General features: G+C 52.5%; 1 protein-coding gene across 1 annotated transcript in view; it reads right to left on the bottom strand.

Annotated features, from left to right (window-relative positions):
• Positions 1-14,335, bottom strand: part of LOC104073164 (disabled homolog 2-interacting protein-like) — a gene marked incomplete at its 3' end in the record, with an annotated part of 32,277 nt that overhangs the window by 2,386 nt on the left and 15,556 nt on the right. The window contains exons 4-7 of the mRNA XM_009572847.1: positions 8,976-9,120; positions 6,497-6,641; positions 2,012-2,248; positions 222-423 (exon numbers count right to left, since the gene is read on the bottom strand). Coding sequence (XP_009571142.1) covers positions 222-423; positions 2,012-2,248; positions 6,497-6,641; positions 8,976-9,120 — 729 coding nt within the window. The remainder of the gene's footprint in view (positions 1-221; positions 424-2,011; positions 2,249-6,496; positions 6,642-8,975; positions 9,121-14,335) is intronic.

Below are 14,335 nucleotides of genomic sequence, written 5' to 3'. Positions count from 1 at the left end.
CTATCCCCCCCTGCCTCAAAGAAGGATGTAAAGAATGAGCTACTTCTGCAGCACGTGCAAAGGCTGGGGAAGTGCTAAGGGTTAGTAACAGCTGTGCTGCGCACAGATACAGCTAATGGACTGATACCTGCTGGACATGGGGAGGTGTGTGGTGTGGTGCACATGCCCAGCCCTGGCCAACCGCTTCCCCCAAAGCCTGCCCCTGCGATCCCCCTGGATACCTGCTCCAGTTGAGATATGACTTCCCAGAGTAGTGAGTGCAAAGTGGACAGTTCCCGGCCCAGGTCAATGTAGCCTTCAAAGCCAGCTGTGTTTGAGATGGTTTCGGGATTGGAAATCTCCAGTAGAAACCTCTGCATGTTAGTCCATTCGTGTTCCAGGAACTGATTCATAAAGGACATGTATTCCTCTTTGCTGCCAAACCTATCAAGACAGCAATACGAATTTCAGCTAAATCCTGTAAACAGAAGTGCAGTCAACAGAACAGGTAGGTACATATGCAGGTAAGAATGCCAGAGCCTTCCTCTGGCATCTGAACCCTTCAAAGCCTTCGGGATCACCGGGTTGCTAGCAGGCACCTGGTACCTCACTGAACATGGAACCAAAGTTAACTCCAGCCTAATCCAGCTAAGTCCTCATCAGCATGGGATCTCCACAGTAGTAACAAAGGTGAAAGCTAGAGAAACAAAGCTGTTGTTGGTAATGGAGTGTATCTTACTGCTGGGCCAGGGCACAGCCTCCAGAAACAGGACCCGTCACTGGAAATAAAGAAATTGTAATACCAAGCACCATCAACTGACTGAAGCCCAGTGAATGATGGTGGTAGGAATCCTGCACTCTCCCCAGTCTTCCACGGGCACTGAAGCTAACTCCAGCCATGCCGGCCACTGCTGCCCCAGCAAAACCGCTCTGGGGATCACCCTAGAGAACCACACCTGCAGCTGGGCCAGCCCATTTGTCCCCTCGGGCTTCCTGCAACCTCCTTCTGCCCTCCAAGCACTCCACCCAGACTTCACTCTCAGTTAGATGTCTTATTTAGAGCACAACAGGGAGGGCCTCGTGGTTCAACTGTACCAGCAGCAGTTGGTGCTGTGCCAATGACAGCGATTCTGCGAGGAGAGGCTCGGCTGTGTGCCGTCTGCAGGACAGCTCTGCTTGATAACGTTGGCTTGACTAATGTCAGCTTAGTTAAAGAGTCTTTCCTGCAAAGTGCTGAAATCTGAAAACCCTTTAGTTAGGGATTGGTCAGGAACATAGAGAATTTCTGTCATCTAGTGTAACACACTTGTATGTCTTCCGTCTCCGTCTGTGTGCCTATACGCGCATTCCTGACTGCGAGCGCGTGTACAAAGCTAGTTTCCAAATCTAAGACAGAAACTGTCCATTCATGTTTTGGAAAGCTCATCATTTTGTTATCAGAGCTCAGGCTAAGTAGCTCAGAGCAGCAGCCAATGGAAAGATTTTCAGAAATCTCCCGCTTTGTTTCCATCAAACCAATGGGCTTAGTTAGAAATTGATAGTGTCCCCATTCTCTTTTCATACCTTCCCAGTTCAGAGAACTGCATTTTAATAGCAGGGAAGGTCCCAGAGCCCACAGGAGGGAAAGACCAGCTCCTGAGCTACGCACACCGTTGCTGCTGTTTGGGTTCTGGTCCTGCTGGTGCCTGTGACGGGAGGTGGGCAGTGCACCACCGCACAGCCATCACGGGACAAAGTGCCTGGCTGGGCCGGGGCGTTCCTGCTGCCACCCTGCCGGCTCGTCTGCGTGGTCAAAACGGCCTGTTTTCCTGCTCATAAAACATGTCCTGTTTTGGAAACTTAAATGATCTCCCTGACCTAACAGTGAGGGAATGGGTCCCAGAGAGACGTAGGGGAAAAAGCCGACAGGAAACAACAGGCCCTTTCCATCGAGGAAAGGAGCGGCCAGTGTAGGACTCCTGATGCCGGAGCCGTGGCTCTGCCTACACGCCCGGAGTTTCCTTCCCCCTCCCGCTCCTGCACCCCAGCTTACTTGGCAAAGTTGGCGAGGTTCTGGGTGACCTTGGCAATGAGGGTCAAAGTGCGGGCAGTGCGGTCATCCGGGTACTCCTGCAGGAGACTGAAGAGGGACGGGGACATGATGGCTGGACAGAGGAACCGGAGGAAGAGGGAGGCACTGATCAGTCGCTCACTGATGTCTGGGCGGCCTCGGTTGCTGCATTCTTGTCTCCATGAGGCAAAAACTTCTTTGAGCTCCCTTGGGAAGACACTGAAACGACAGAAGGACATGCAGGGATGGCAAGTTCAAGGGCAGGGTGTTCAAACTGCCTCAGAGCAGTAACTAAACACGGTGCGTATCAGCTATGGGGTGTGACACCCAGACCTGTGCGACAGTAGAGCCCTCTCACCCTCCTGATCCACAGCAGCACCGCTGTCTACGCCAGTCGCAGGTTCATCCTTTTTTTTTTTGCAGTGTCCACTAAGAGACTCAAACCGTGCAGGAAAAAGCAAAGCCTCTCCATAAAGTTGTAAGAGAAGCAGCTTTCATCAGACTCATATTCCTGGTTGTGCTGGGTGCCAAAACCCCAGACAACTGGGAAGACAGAGCTATGAAACAAGCTGTGCAAAGCAGCTCATCACAAGTCAGATGGCTGTGTCACAGGGCACTACGAACTGGGGGGAAGCTCAGCCACCAAGGTGGAGTGTGTCTCCTGAAGAAACACAGCATCGTGGGACCCCCTCAGCAGAAACACCAGCAGTACCGGGGTCACCGGTAGAGCTGGTGCTTGGAGGGAGGGCTGTGCAAATTGTAATACTCCTGTTCAAGCACCTGGATCAAATCCCACTGGGACTAGTACTGACACGGAGCCCCACCGGAGTCACTCCAGCCTTGTAACTGCACAGACCTCAGCCTGGCCTTCCTGGATACCAGAATTTCCCCGGGTCCAGCAGACGCTCGCTGCAGCAGCCCTTATCGCCAGAGAACGTGCTGCCTGTTTCTGCTCAGCCCTCCCCAGCTCCCTGCTCCCACCTTATCCTGTTCCCAGCATGTATTATTTATTCAGCTGGATACTCCCACCCGTGGGAGCAGGCTGGCAATGGGTCCCACCGCGCTGCCGCTGGTCCCCTGGGTCCCTGGCACACAGCTCCCCACCCGCCCCGGAGGCTGCCCTGGCCAGCAACCACCGTCCTTGTTTCAAAACCAGAGCTGTTTACCGACAGAGCTGGGCGGTACAAAAGCAGACTGAAGAGGGGTCAGACTCCATTTTAGGCCATGAATCTTCTTAACAAACAGCCATTTCAGAGGATGGTTTCCCAGTTTTGCTGCAGGGACTATCTGGGAGAAGCAAACCAACGTCAGCTGGCTTCTTACTGGCCTGCCCCCCTCTCTGGGACTGACTGCCCTGCGGCTGAACCTCACACAGGTCAAGAAGAAGAGAAAACCGTGGGAGTTGCATGGCCAGAGACACTGTCCACTGTCCACCTGGAGCAAGAATCAGGTGGGAGGCTCCGAAACGGAGCAGCACTCGGAGCAAAGAACCCGCCCGTGCACGCTGCCCCAGCGGCAGCACCGCCAGGCCTCCGGGAGAATACGAGGGTGCTCCTCCTGCTGCCAGCACTCCCTGTCCTCCGGCCTCTGCTTCCCAAGTCATCAAGCCCAACTGACTGCTCCTCGCCACAGCTGCAGAGTTCAGGACCTGCGGGGTTTGTGGTCCATCAGAGTGGCAGGTACCCTGCAGCCAAACAGCCGTGGTCTCTGCCTCCGCGGCCATTCTCTGAGCCAGCAGTGTACACGCTCAGCAGGCAGAGCCCTCACCCCTCATTTCATTAATCTGCCAGCTGCAGACCGCACTGCCCGGCCGCACGCCCCAGGTCTGGGGCTGCTGCTGTTCATCCCAGCCCGTGGGCACCCTGCCGCGCGCTTCCCACCCCGGGCAGCCCGTTCAGCACAGCACTGCTGCCTACAGAGGGCCAGGTAGCTGCGCTCCAGGTTTCCAGGAGGTTTCTCTCTGTCCTTCTGACATGAGCGGTGACACTCCATGGAAGTGCTCGGCCAATGCTGCCATCACGTTCAGCTTCTGCTCCGTGTTGGCTTCATGCTTTCACACACGTGAGCTTGTACCCTGTGCTTTATAAATAACATTAGCCAACATCTTTGGCTGGATAAATTCTCCTCTGCCTTTGGCTTGATCCACACAATTGGACAAAGCCCTTTTACTTCATGGTATTTGCCCAGAAACAGGAGAATCCTTTAAGCAATTTAAGGCTTGAATGATCAGGACAGGTTGTACAGTTACTGGAAAGTAAACCCTTGAAAACGTATGCATCGGCTGCACACAGCCCGTGAGTACTGTTCACTATCACAGGCTGGGAGATCATAAAAGTTTAATTGTGTAACAGCGGATGGAATTCAGTTAGCCGGCTTTATGTGACAAACGGGCCCGTAATTCATTACCCAACCTTCCGGTAACGAGCTTCCACATGCTGAATTTCTGCTTACACTGAAACTTTCCAGATGTCCAAATTATGTCATAATTATAACAATTTTCAGTTATTGTAAACCTCTTTCCTCTCTCTGACTCTCTCCGGCAGATGAGCATGCACACTCTGGCACTCTATTTAAAGCAAGATCGTTAGCTGTCAGGATACCTTGGCCAATCCCGAACACTCATCAGCCCAATTAATCCCCAAGAACCGCTGAGCACAAAGGACCGAGGGGGAACTACTCAGAGCAGCAGCTCAGCTGCTCCAGCCTTCCTCGGAAAGGCAGGACTGGAGGAACAAACTTCCCGTGCATTCCTGACTTTCCTTTGGTCACTTTTCAAGCCTATTTTTAGAGTGACCCTTTAGTGCGGCTTTGGGTATTTTTAGGAAGACGTTAATTCAAACAATTATAATCCACTGGTGACTAAAAGCAGTGAATCCCTCCTGGGAAAGCAGGTAAACACCATTCCTGAGTCAGAGAGTTATTAATTGGCCCAGGATAAGGTATAGGATACCTGTAAAGACATCTGCCCTTTGCTTATTTGTGGTAGATAAAGGAAGTCTGAGCGAGCCTCTCGCTGCTTGTTCTCTCCCTCAGCAATATCAAGAAAAGCAATTCCCTTCCTGGGCTTGCAGGAGGGCATACTCAGTATCCTGAGAGATTGCCTATAACGAGTTTTCAGACCTCAACACAACAGCTGGGATAGGAGAGAAAATGAGAAATCTTTATTATCAAATACTTCCTTCCTCCAATATTATCCTTAGTTGATGTTTTGCAACAACAGTGTTGCTACTAAATACATTAATAAAAACTAAGCCCAGACTTTTAAGCAGGAAGACTGCAAATCCAGAAGTAATACAAAAATGATCATTCTCTCATACGATCAGGACAAGAGTCTCTGGGTATGTTAGCAAGAAGCAGAAAGAAAATACTTTTATTTCTCCAAGTAAAGAGGGTCACAAGCCCATTTTTTCCCCTTTCAGGTCACCTTTGCAGGCAGCATCTGTAACAGACCCAAGGACTCCTGGCTCCCGGTCCCCAGGGCTGAGCAGCAGGTAACACCATGAGCACAGCCATGCCTGACAGCCACCTCCACAACAAGATACGACTGCCTTATTCCAATCAATTTTGCATATTCGGGTCTGTTCCAACTAGTTGCAAGAACATTTACCCTGAGAACAAACAACTAGGAAATGCCTCAAACTGCATACCAGGCCTTGGGCCAAGGAGGCAATGGGCTCCCCATCTCTGCCTCAGCAAGCACCCCGGGGCTGGGAGAGAGAGGGGTTAACCCAGAAGAATGCAGGACGCTGAGCCAAAGAGCAACCCGGGAGTAACAGCAGCATCCTCCCGGGCTCCAGCACCCCGCAACAAGAGAACATCTGCCTAAACAGAAGCTCCCTGTGCTGGTGCAGCTTCCTTGCAGGCAGGAGCAGTGCCACAGACCCTGCCTGCTGCAGAGAGGATTTCAACACTTCACCTGACGCTCTGGGGAGACAGGCAGAGTCCATCAGTCTGATCCAGACTGAATCGCTACACGGGTAGGAGACCCAGGACATGCATTTCTGCCCTTTATTCCAGACTTTCACATACAGTTGGCAGTAAGTCCCTCTCTGAACTGGTCACACTGGCAAAGGCATTTCATGTTCCATTCCACTGCCCCATCCCTGCGTCCGTGCTCCAGTAACCCTTCAGTACCCACTGAAAACACGCGTGACGGGGAATCGGTGAATCTGTCGCACCCCCAGAGCAGATACTCCAAACTCCGCTGAGCGGGAGCTGCTGTCTCACCCCCTGGCCATCCCCATCCTTGCTGCTGGACCACCAGGACCGCTTTATGTGCAGCAGGACGCGGGCAGGGCCCCGCAGCTCTCCCTCCAAAGCTCTCCGACAAGCTGCCCATCAGCGCAGCTAAGGGACAGGTACCAACAGCCTGAAGATGGACTGCTGCCACCCTTGTCCCCTGCAGCTGTACCACCTCTGCCCTAGCTGAGGGCATGCGGAGCAGAGCGACACTCGTGGGATACTGACCAGTAGGAGTTGATGATTTTGCAGAAGGCCAGCTCGCAGCACATTTTCAGGTTGCTCTGATGTTCAGGAAGGTCTGAAGATGAACACTTACTGGGATCCACCTCACAATTTTCATCTGATTCGTACAGAGCCTTGATAAATTCCCCTGTAAAACAGACAGTCAGTGATGGGTTTGGAGACATGAGAGACGCAGTCTTCGAGCAAGACTGTTCGTAAGCCCCAGTGCCCAAGCAGTTACCTTACGCCCCATCACGCTGGCTGAACAGAAGCCGGGTACGAGAGCAGGCGGCAGTGGCTCCCGGGGCACGCTGTGCCCCAGACAGCTCTCAAGTTCTCCGAGCGGCCCAGGAGCAGCCAGCACTGCCTTGGGAGCTCACAAAACCATACAGCACACCCTGCAGAAAGGCACCCGGACTCCTGACGAGCACGTCTCATCCCTCTTCCCTAGCTGGCAGCTCTGCCTCTGTGGCTATGGGCTATTGCATCAGAACTCCGCTGCCAAAACACCCGCTTCCTCAGCCTGCCCCGACCCCCCATTACACCAGTTCCAGAGATGCTCCCTCGGGCTAATCCAGTAGGAAGTATGCTGGCAAGTTCTGTAATTATTTGTAGGATGGCCTGCTACTGCAGACTGTGCCCTGGTGCTGACAAGCCAGCGTGATTCACGGGAGAAATAGGTAATTAAAGGAAAGAAACAATTTACTTGGTTTATTTTGAGCTGAACATCACACAAAATTAAATTAAAATATTTTTCTGCGTTTCCCTGCACTCCTGTTTACTGCCTGGCTGCTCCTCACCCTTGCAGAGACTCACACTGTGGGCCTGCTCTGCCAGCTCCTCGCCTTCGTGCCACCTTTCACCCCGGGGTAGCGGGGCACAGACCCCCGCCGCCCAGGCTGAGGGTGCTGCCCACCGCCCCGACACGTGTCCAGCTGGGGGGATGGCAGTCGTCCATCCCAGTCAGCACACAGCAGAGGCTGGGGAGGCCGGGGGACGGGATAACAGGGATTAAGAGGCAGTGTTTAGCTAGGGACCTGCAGGGCCAGGTGACGTTCTGGGAGAAAGGTTTGCTTTGGTTTTCTTCTAATTCCAATTGGTTTGCTCATCTCCTAATTCCTGACCATCTTGGATTTTCCCAACCTCCTGGTTTTTTCCCCACTCTAGTCTGCATTCCTCCCCTATTGCCAAAACAGATTTTAATTACGTACTGGAGAGCCTCTCCAATGTATTTTCAGCTCTGCCAGGGAGCTCTGGAGCCTCTCTGCTCGCCTGCAGGTGATGCCTGCTGTTATTATCCGGCCCTATTACTTGCTTGTGCTTCATGGTTTAAAGGAAAGCGCTATGCTGTATTGTGTTACCTTGTGACACACAGATGAATCATTTCACTGATAAAAGGTCTACACAGAATCAAGGCCCCGAACAGCGAGCAAGAACTGCAGGCTCCTCCTGTACTAGATGGAGCTGGCTTGGCAGCATTTGCTTCGAGCCCTGAAAGGGGAGTATTTCAAAATTCTCTGCCTCCATTAATCTCCTGGCTTTTTAGAAATTTTATGAGGTAATCTACTTACAGACTTGCCTTCAACCAGAAAGCATTACAAGGCAGAAATAAATAACATTCCTTTTCCTACTCTTCTGGGCTATCTCTTGGTTTGACTGAATTTGCTCAACAATCTCCCCTTCCTCAAAGTTGTCATTATTATTATTATTATCTTAATAAAGTATTTACAGTACTTTGCTCCTTGCTAACATTAGACAAATCCATTAGCTGGAACCCAACATACTGAAAAATTAACAGCTCAATAGAAACTCTGCTCATCCTACTGCTAGGATGTGGATCCAATCTAGCTGCGTTCGGCTGAGGTAAAGGCAGCCCCTCCCCATCCTCGTGCTGTGCTGGCTGCACACAGCAATGCAGCAATTCCTTCCTGACCTGCCCAGAAGCAGAAGCTCTAATTATTTTCATTTGCATCAACAGAAATATTTTTGGAGCCATAAACATAGCCAGCACTTAAAAAAAAACCACCAGGAGGGTTCCCAGTGCAATCTGGGAGGCAACTCTCATCACTGTAACTTGGGAGATTTCATCTGACTCACTAGTGCTGCGAGGAACCGGGGGAGCGTCTCCGGCGGGGGTGTGCAATCAGGGGAAGGATTCAATCAGCCTCCGTGACACTGCCAGTGCCGAGACAGAAGACGTGGCAGGCAGCATAATGCCTTCAAATACCAATTTGTTATCTTCTCTGCAAGCAAATTAAAGCGCTAACTCAGCGGTGACCTTCACCTGGGAGCAGAGAGCTGCTCGCTGCGGCCGTGGCTGTGCCCCGGGCTCAGACCCCGCTGCCAGAGGAACCCTCCAGCAGGTAAATGCTGGTGCCTCCTATGGCCATCAGGGCTCAGCTGATGGTCTCCACCACACAGAGCACCCTGCAGCTTAGAGGAGGACCTCTCTGAGCGAGACTTGCCAACGCTCTGTACGTACCTAAGGCATCTTGCAAGTATTTCTGCCCCACCAGCTTCAGGTATTCTTCGATTGCTTTGGTGGCCAGTGTATTCTCCCTGAAAATGAGATGCTCATTCTCACCACAGCGATCAACTTCAGACATCATCAGGTCAGTCAAGAAATCCTGGAAAGCAAAGCCCATGGTGGGTCACCACGCACTGACAGACGCTTTGTTCAGCACAGCAGGCAGCCTCCCCTTCTCCAGAGAGGTCTCACCTTCGTAAGACACAAGAGGGAGTGGAGGTGCTGCGGGTGATCCTGTGTGTGCATGCTGCCCTACTACCAGCCCGACTTTTCTCCTGTTTCTCCAGCCTCATGGACACAAGAGGAGAGATAAATCTCTGGGGAGTCTCAAATTTTGCACCCCAAAAAATGATTCATTCCAGGCCTGCACCACATTTGCCCCTCTATCAATCCTGGTTTTTGGTTGGGTCTCATATCAGCCTCATGATTTGTGGGTGAAACGTCTTCTCCACTGTTAAATTGGCTGCATTTCATGTTTAACTGCACTGGCTGCAAAACAGGGGCATACTGAGATGTCATGAGCTGTGCCCCACAGCTAACGGCTGAGAATCAATCCTGTAATATGCATCAAAATGCTCAAATGTCCTATTTCCTTGGTATTCATGAAAATAAACAGCACTGCTACAGCACACATTTTAGGCACATTTTTGGTCTGATGTGCACACAACCAAATACATGCAATTTTATAACCCTCTGTGCTGCAGAGCAATGGAAGGGGTGAGCAGGAGCAGACCACATGCTGACAGGTGCCCCATGCAACAGTCTGGGCTACTGAATTGCAAATTCTAGCAGAAAAACAGCACTTCAGACCGAGCTCCGTGTCTGCTTCAGCAACAGCGTTAAGTGATCAGAGAGGGTCACGTAGCTCCCCATGCATTCTGCAGAAAATCCACTACGTGGTGTAATATTTAGTGTGCTGTAGCTAGCGTTAATGCAGGAGAAATGCCATGCAGTTTTTAACGCTAATACATATTCAGCTTCCGTCCTCTGCACTGCTAATGGGAAAAGCAGCTCTGGGCCCCTGCCCAGCTCCTTGCTGCGCTGGGTGCTGGAAGGGTCGACCTCCTCCCACCCAGCACCACTCACCTGGACGACAAAGGGAAACAGGCTGCTGGCACCATGTAAATCACGCGCGTTAGACCTCTTATTGTTTCCCCATGCAGGAGACAGAGCAATGTTGACATACAATTCACTTCTACAACCAAGGGCACTTTTTAAAACTGCCTTCCTCTAAAACAAAATAATCTGCTCAGTAATAACCTTTCACTAAGAAATTCTCCTTCGTTTGTCGCGACCGTACCAGATGTAACCTGCTCCTGGCAGGGGCAGCAGGAGAACCCCAGAGCTGCCGTGCAGGGACCCAGGTCCTGTCCTCGCTGTCCCCATGCAAAGCACAGCTCCCAGAGCGCCCGGTGCACTGTGGCCATGACCCAGCCTGCTCCAACCCCGACTCGGCAGAGGGGACACTCAGGTCCCATTCCCGGCCAGCTGCTGGCCAGGAGATTTGCAAGAGAGGCACTTAGCTCCGCTTCATTTTTCATACGGACATCTGTGCATTGAAAGTTTAATCAAGGTTCAAGAAACAGCTCCACCTGAACCCACCAGATCATTTAATCCACAGGCCCTTCATTACTGTGCTTCTGTCCCAGACAAAGGAAAACCCAGGCGGCAGGCAGGTACATCTCCTCTGAGAACAGGGGAGGGCAGGAAGGCTGGCATCTCTGCAGCACCCATCGGCCTGATCCCTCCCGCCTTCCCACAGACCATGACCGGGACTGACATACAGCCATGACCTTCCCAGAAGAGCCTCCAGAAAAGCCAGAGGAGAAGCTTTGGGAAAAAAAGTCACTTCCATCACTTCTTTAGCCAGAAGATCTCCTTCCTCAGATCCCGCTATGTCTGCAATGCTCCAGCAGCTGCAGAGGCAAAAATCCCTCCTGGAAGCAAAGCACGTGCCTCCCCCCACGATTTTCTCTCATTTTGCCCCTTTTATCAGCAGAGCTGGAATGAAACTTTAAACCCCTGCTCAAATCCTGTTAGCTGCTATCTGGGTAACTCTATCACCTTTATCTTCCTGGGTCTCTCCCAGGGTACGTTTCAATTCCAAGCCACAGCTCAGGCTGACACAAGGTGCTGATTCTTAATTAGCAGCCGCTGACCTTGGCTTTGCTTGATTCTCTTTTCTGTCACTTTCCCAACATACTAATTATCTCACGAACACTGAGTTTCATAGCTTCTCTTAGCCAAGTGTTTGCTTTTCCTCCCTCTTGTCAGCTGAGGACTGACTGCCGCGGGACGCGGGGCCAAGCTGCAATGCACAACCCAACTGGGAGCCAGGGCTGCCGAGCGGTGGAAACCCAGCGGCCAAGTTTTAGCCAGCAATAATGTGAATTTTGATAGGTTTAGCTGATCTACAGAATTAACTAGAATTTAAAATGAGGCAAAATTCCAGTGTGGGACTCAACACAAAGCCGGAGAAGATCCCCCCGAAACCTCTGCTGCTGTCGTTATCCCCTACGGAGCACCTGCAGCTCGACAGCTGAGAAAACGACCCCTTGTCTCCAAAGTGGAAAGGAAAGCTGCTGAAATCCCAAAGAGCTCCATTTCAGGGCAGCACCCAAAGCTGGGGTGTAACCTGGCAGAATCCCGCCTTGTTACTGACCAGGGGATGGAGGCGACAGCCAGGATACCCAACAGCATCCCCCAGGCCCGGGCTGCTCACCGTCCCCAGCAGGTCCAGCCTCCCGGGGCTGCCGGAGGCATCTCGCCCGGCTGTACGAACCGGCCCCAAGATACATCAGGGATCAAAATACCCACAGCCAGTGTCCCTGCGTGAGCGGAGCTCTGCTAGCTGCGGGACAGGAGCCTCGTCCGCGGGTCAGTTCCCATGACATCCTGCAATTTCTGTCCCAGGGCCATCTTCCAGATCTTGCCTTCCCTCCACAGAAAAAAGCTACTTCAGCTCTGGATCACACGTCTGGTATCTCTGCCTTAAGTACGCCAGCAGCCAGCACTCGGAAGACACAAATGGAATGCAAATACTTGTCGAATCCCTCTGGGAGCCTCACTCACCCACATACAAGGCTCTGAATAAAATGCAATAACTAAAGCCAATAAAACTCCCTGTTTCTGAGCAGCACAGATCAGCAGGGGGTTGTTTTTAGTTAGGGCCCCTGGCAATGGAAGAAAATAAGATGCTTTATTTCATTACATTGGAGTCAAGAAGGGAAGGAAAAGGTCTACAGTAAAAACTAAGGGCTGTGGCAGCGTTCTTTAGCCTTGCTCCCGTGTTTATTTTAAGGATATTTGCTTCAGACTGGGCACAGCTGAACCTGTGCAACTTCAGTCACTGCACATATGCTGATAAAGAAAAGCAATTCATAAATAAATAAATTCAGAGCATGACAGCACAAGGCTGCACTGGTTTCCAGCACTTTTCAAATAAACCAAGCATGAGCCCATAGCAGCATGTACTATTCTAAGGCAGCTCCTCCAGTCCTCCAGAACGCACGCAGGAGTTTCGCTGCTGAAGGGGCAGCCCGGTCCCTGCAGCAGGCAGCAGCAGGCACAGTCCTCAGCACCATCTCAGGGCTCAAACACGCCACCACAAAGTACTTCCAGTGCTGCAGCTTCCCCTCCGCCTGGGACGCCCGCGCTGCTCTGCAGCTCATCTCCCCGCATCCTCAGCCACAGCATCCTCTGGACGGCCGTCCCGGGCTGCGCGTCACCCCCAGCACCCGCCCTGCCTGCACAGGGCAGCAGCAGCGCTGGCCTGAGCCTGGGTTTGCTCCAGGCACCTCGCTCTCTCCCTCAAATGTCTCCATCCCGATTTACCTGTAGCGTAGCCTAAAAACATTTCCATTTCCCCTGAGTCTTCATCCGTTGAGCTTCAGATGCCGCTTCCCCTGCAGAGGTTGAATTCATCCTCCTGTCTCAAACCACAACAAAACAGCATCTTCCTGTGGGTGCCCTGACCCCTGCCTCGTCCCTCACACATGCAGCAATTCAGGACATCTGACTAAGTAAGTCATCTCGCAGCAGGGCTGCTTCATGCTGCCACGGCAGGTCACCCAAACCTTTGCCTGGGGGAGGTGGAAGGAAATATGGGTGATGCCCTGAAAAAGAGCGCGCTGCAGCCCTACGCCGCGCCGCGTGAGGTCCCGCAGGCGGACGCCTGAAGCTGCTGCCCCGTGGCAGCCGGCATCGGTATGGGCCCAGGGCGCAGATGCCCTGGGGGTGAACTGAATCAGAAAGGGCTCATTCAAAACTGAGTCCACTGAGAGAAAAACCAACACCTGCTCAAGAAAACAATCCTTCATTGCCCATGTCAATAGGGCCAAGGAAGCGGACTAACTGCATTGCTCAAACACAAAAAATGGGAAGAAAAAGCTTCTTTGCAGGGGACGCAGCCGGAGCAGAGAAGACAGCTGATTCAGTCACACGTCCGATCAATAGCTGACAGCCCTGCCTGCCCAGAGCACCACCGGCCCTCGGCCCCATGCACCCCGCCGGGCTGGGGGGCCGAGCACTCCGCAGTGCTTGACACTTCCAGTGCTTGCGCTTACCAGTGCCAAGAAAGCCTACCCCACCCTGGCGAGGGGTCTGTCTACATCAAGTATCCCAGTTCCGAAGGGGTTCAGGGTGCCAGTCCCTGTGCCTGGGGGGTGTCGCTGGGCAGTGCCTCCCTCCTCCAGCTCCTGAGCCCAGGAGGCAGAAAGACGGAGCCAGCCGGTGCCTGGCATGGCAGTGGTGAGAGCAGGAGCATTTCCTAGGTAAAGGGAGCCTTTCCAGAGACACAACCAACAAGCAACGCAAGTTTTGCAGAACGTATCCTGTCCACACCCAGGAAGGATTTAGCACCTCACCATCCCGGGGAAGGTCCTCCAGCCCCAGCCTCTCAGGGACGAAGGGTGTCATGGAGCTGGTGAGACCCGCAGCCCCGCACACGCCGCTTGGGTCACGCACCCCTCTGGGCTGGAGCTGATTGTTCCCAATGTCGTAACTGACTGATGGGCAGATTGACTTTGAAATAATAAGGTTCTCCACATCACAAGCCTGATTAATAGGATTGACTTAACCTTAAGAGGATTGAATTGATAAAGGTAATAAGATTACTGCTTATTTCGAAGACTAGCCCACAGCCCAGCTGGGCTTTTATGCAAAGGTGAAGAACACCAGGGGTTGGTAGGGCTGTAGGTTACAGGTGGACGAATGTCAGGGCACACCTAGGTGTCAGCGCTGCAGTGGCAGAGAAACGCAACACTCGATGGTGCTGAGCTGTGCAAGGAGAGCGGCAGAGGGGCAGCGACCGGGTC

The sequence above is a fragment of the Fulmarus glacialis genome, unplaced genomic scaffold (assembly GCF_000690835.1).
Source record: "Fulmarus glacialis isolate BGI_N327 unplaced genomic scaffold, ASM69083v1 scaffold7462, whole genome shotgun sequence".
NCBI classification, from domain to species: domain Eukaryota; kingdom Metazoa; phylum Chordata; class Aves; order Procellariiformes; family Procellariidae; genus Fulmarus; species Fulmarus glacialis.
This window is presented reverse-complemented; position numbering and strand designations above follow the sequence as displayed.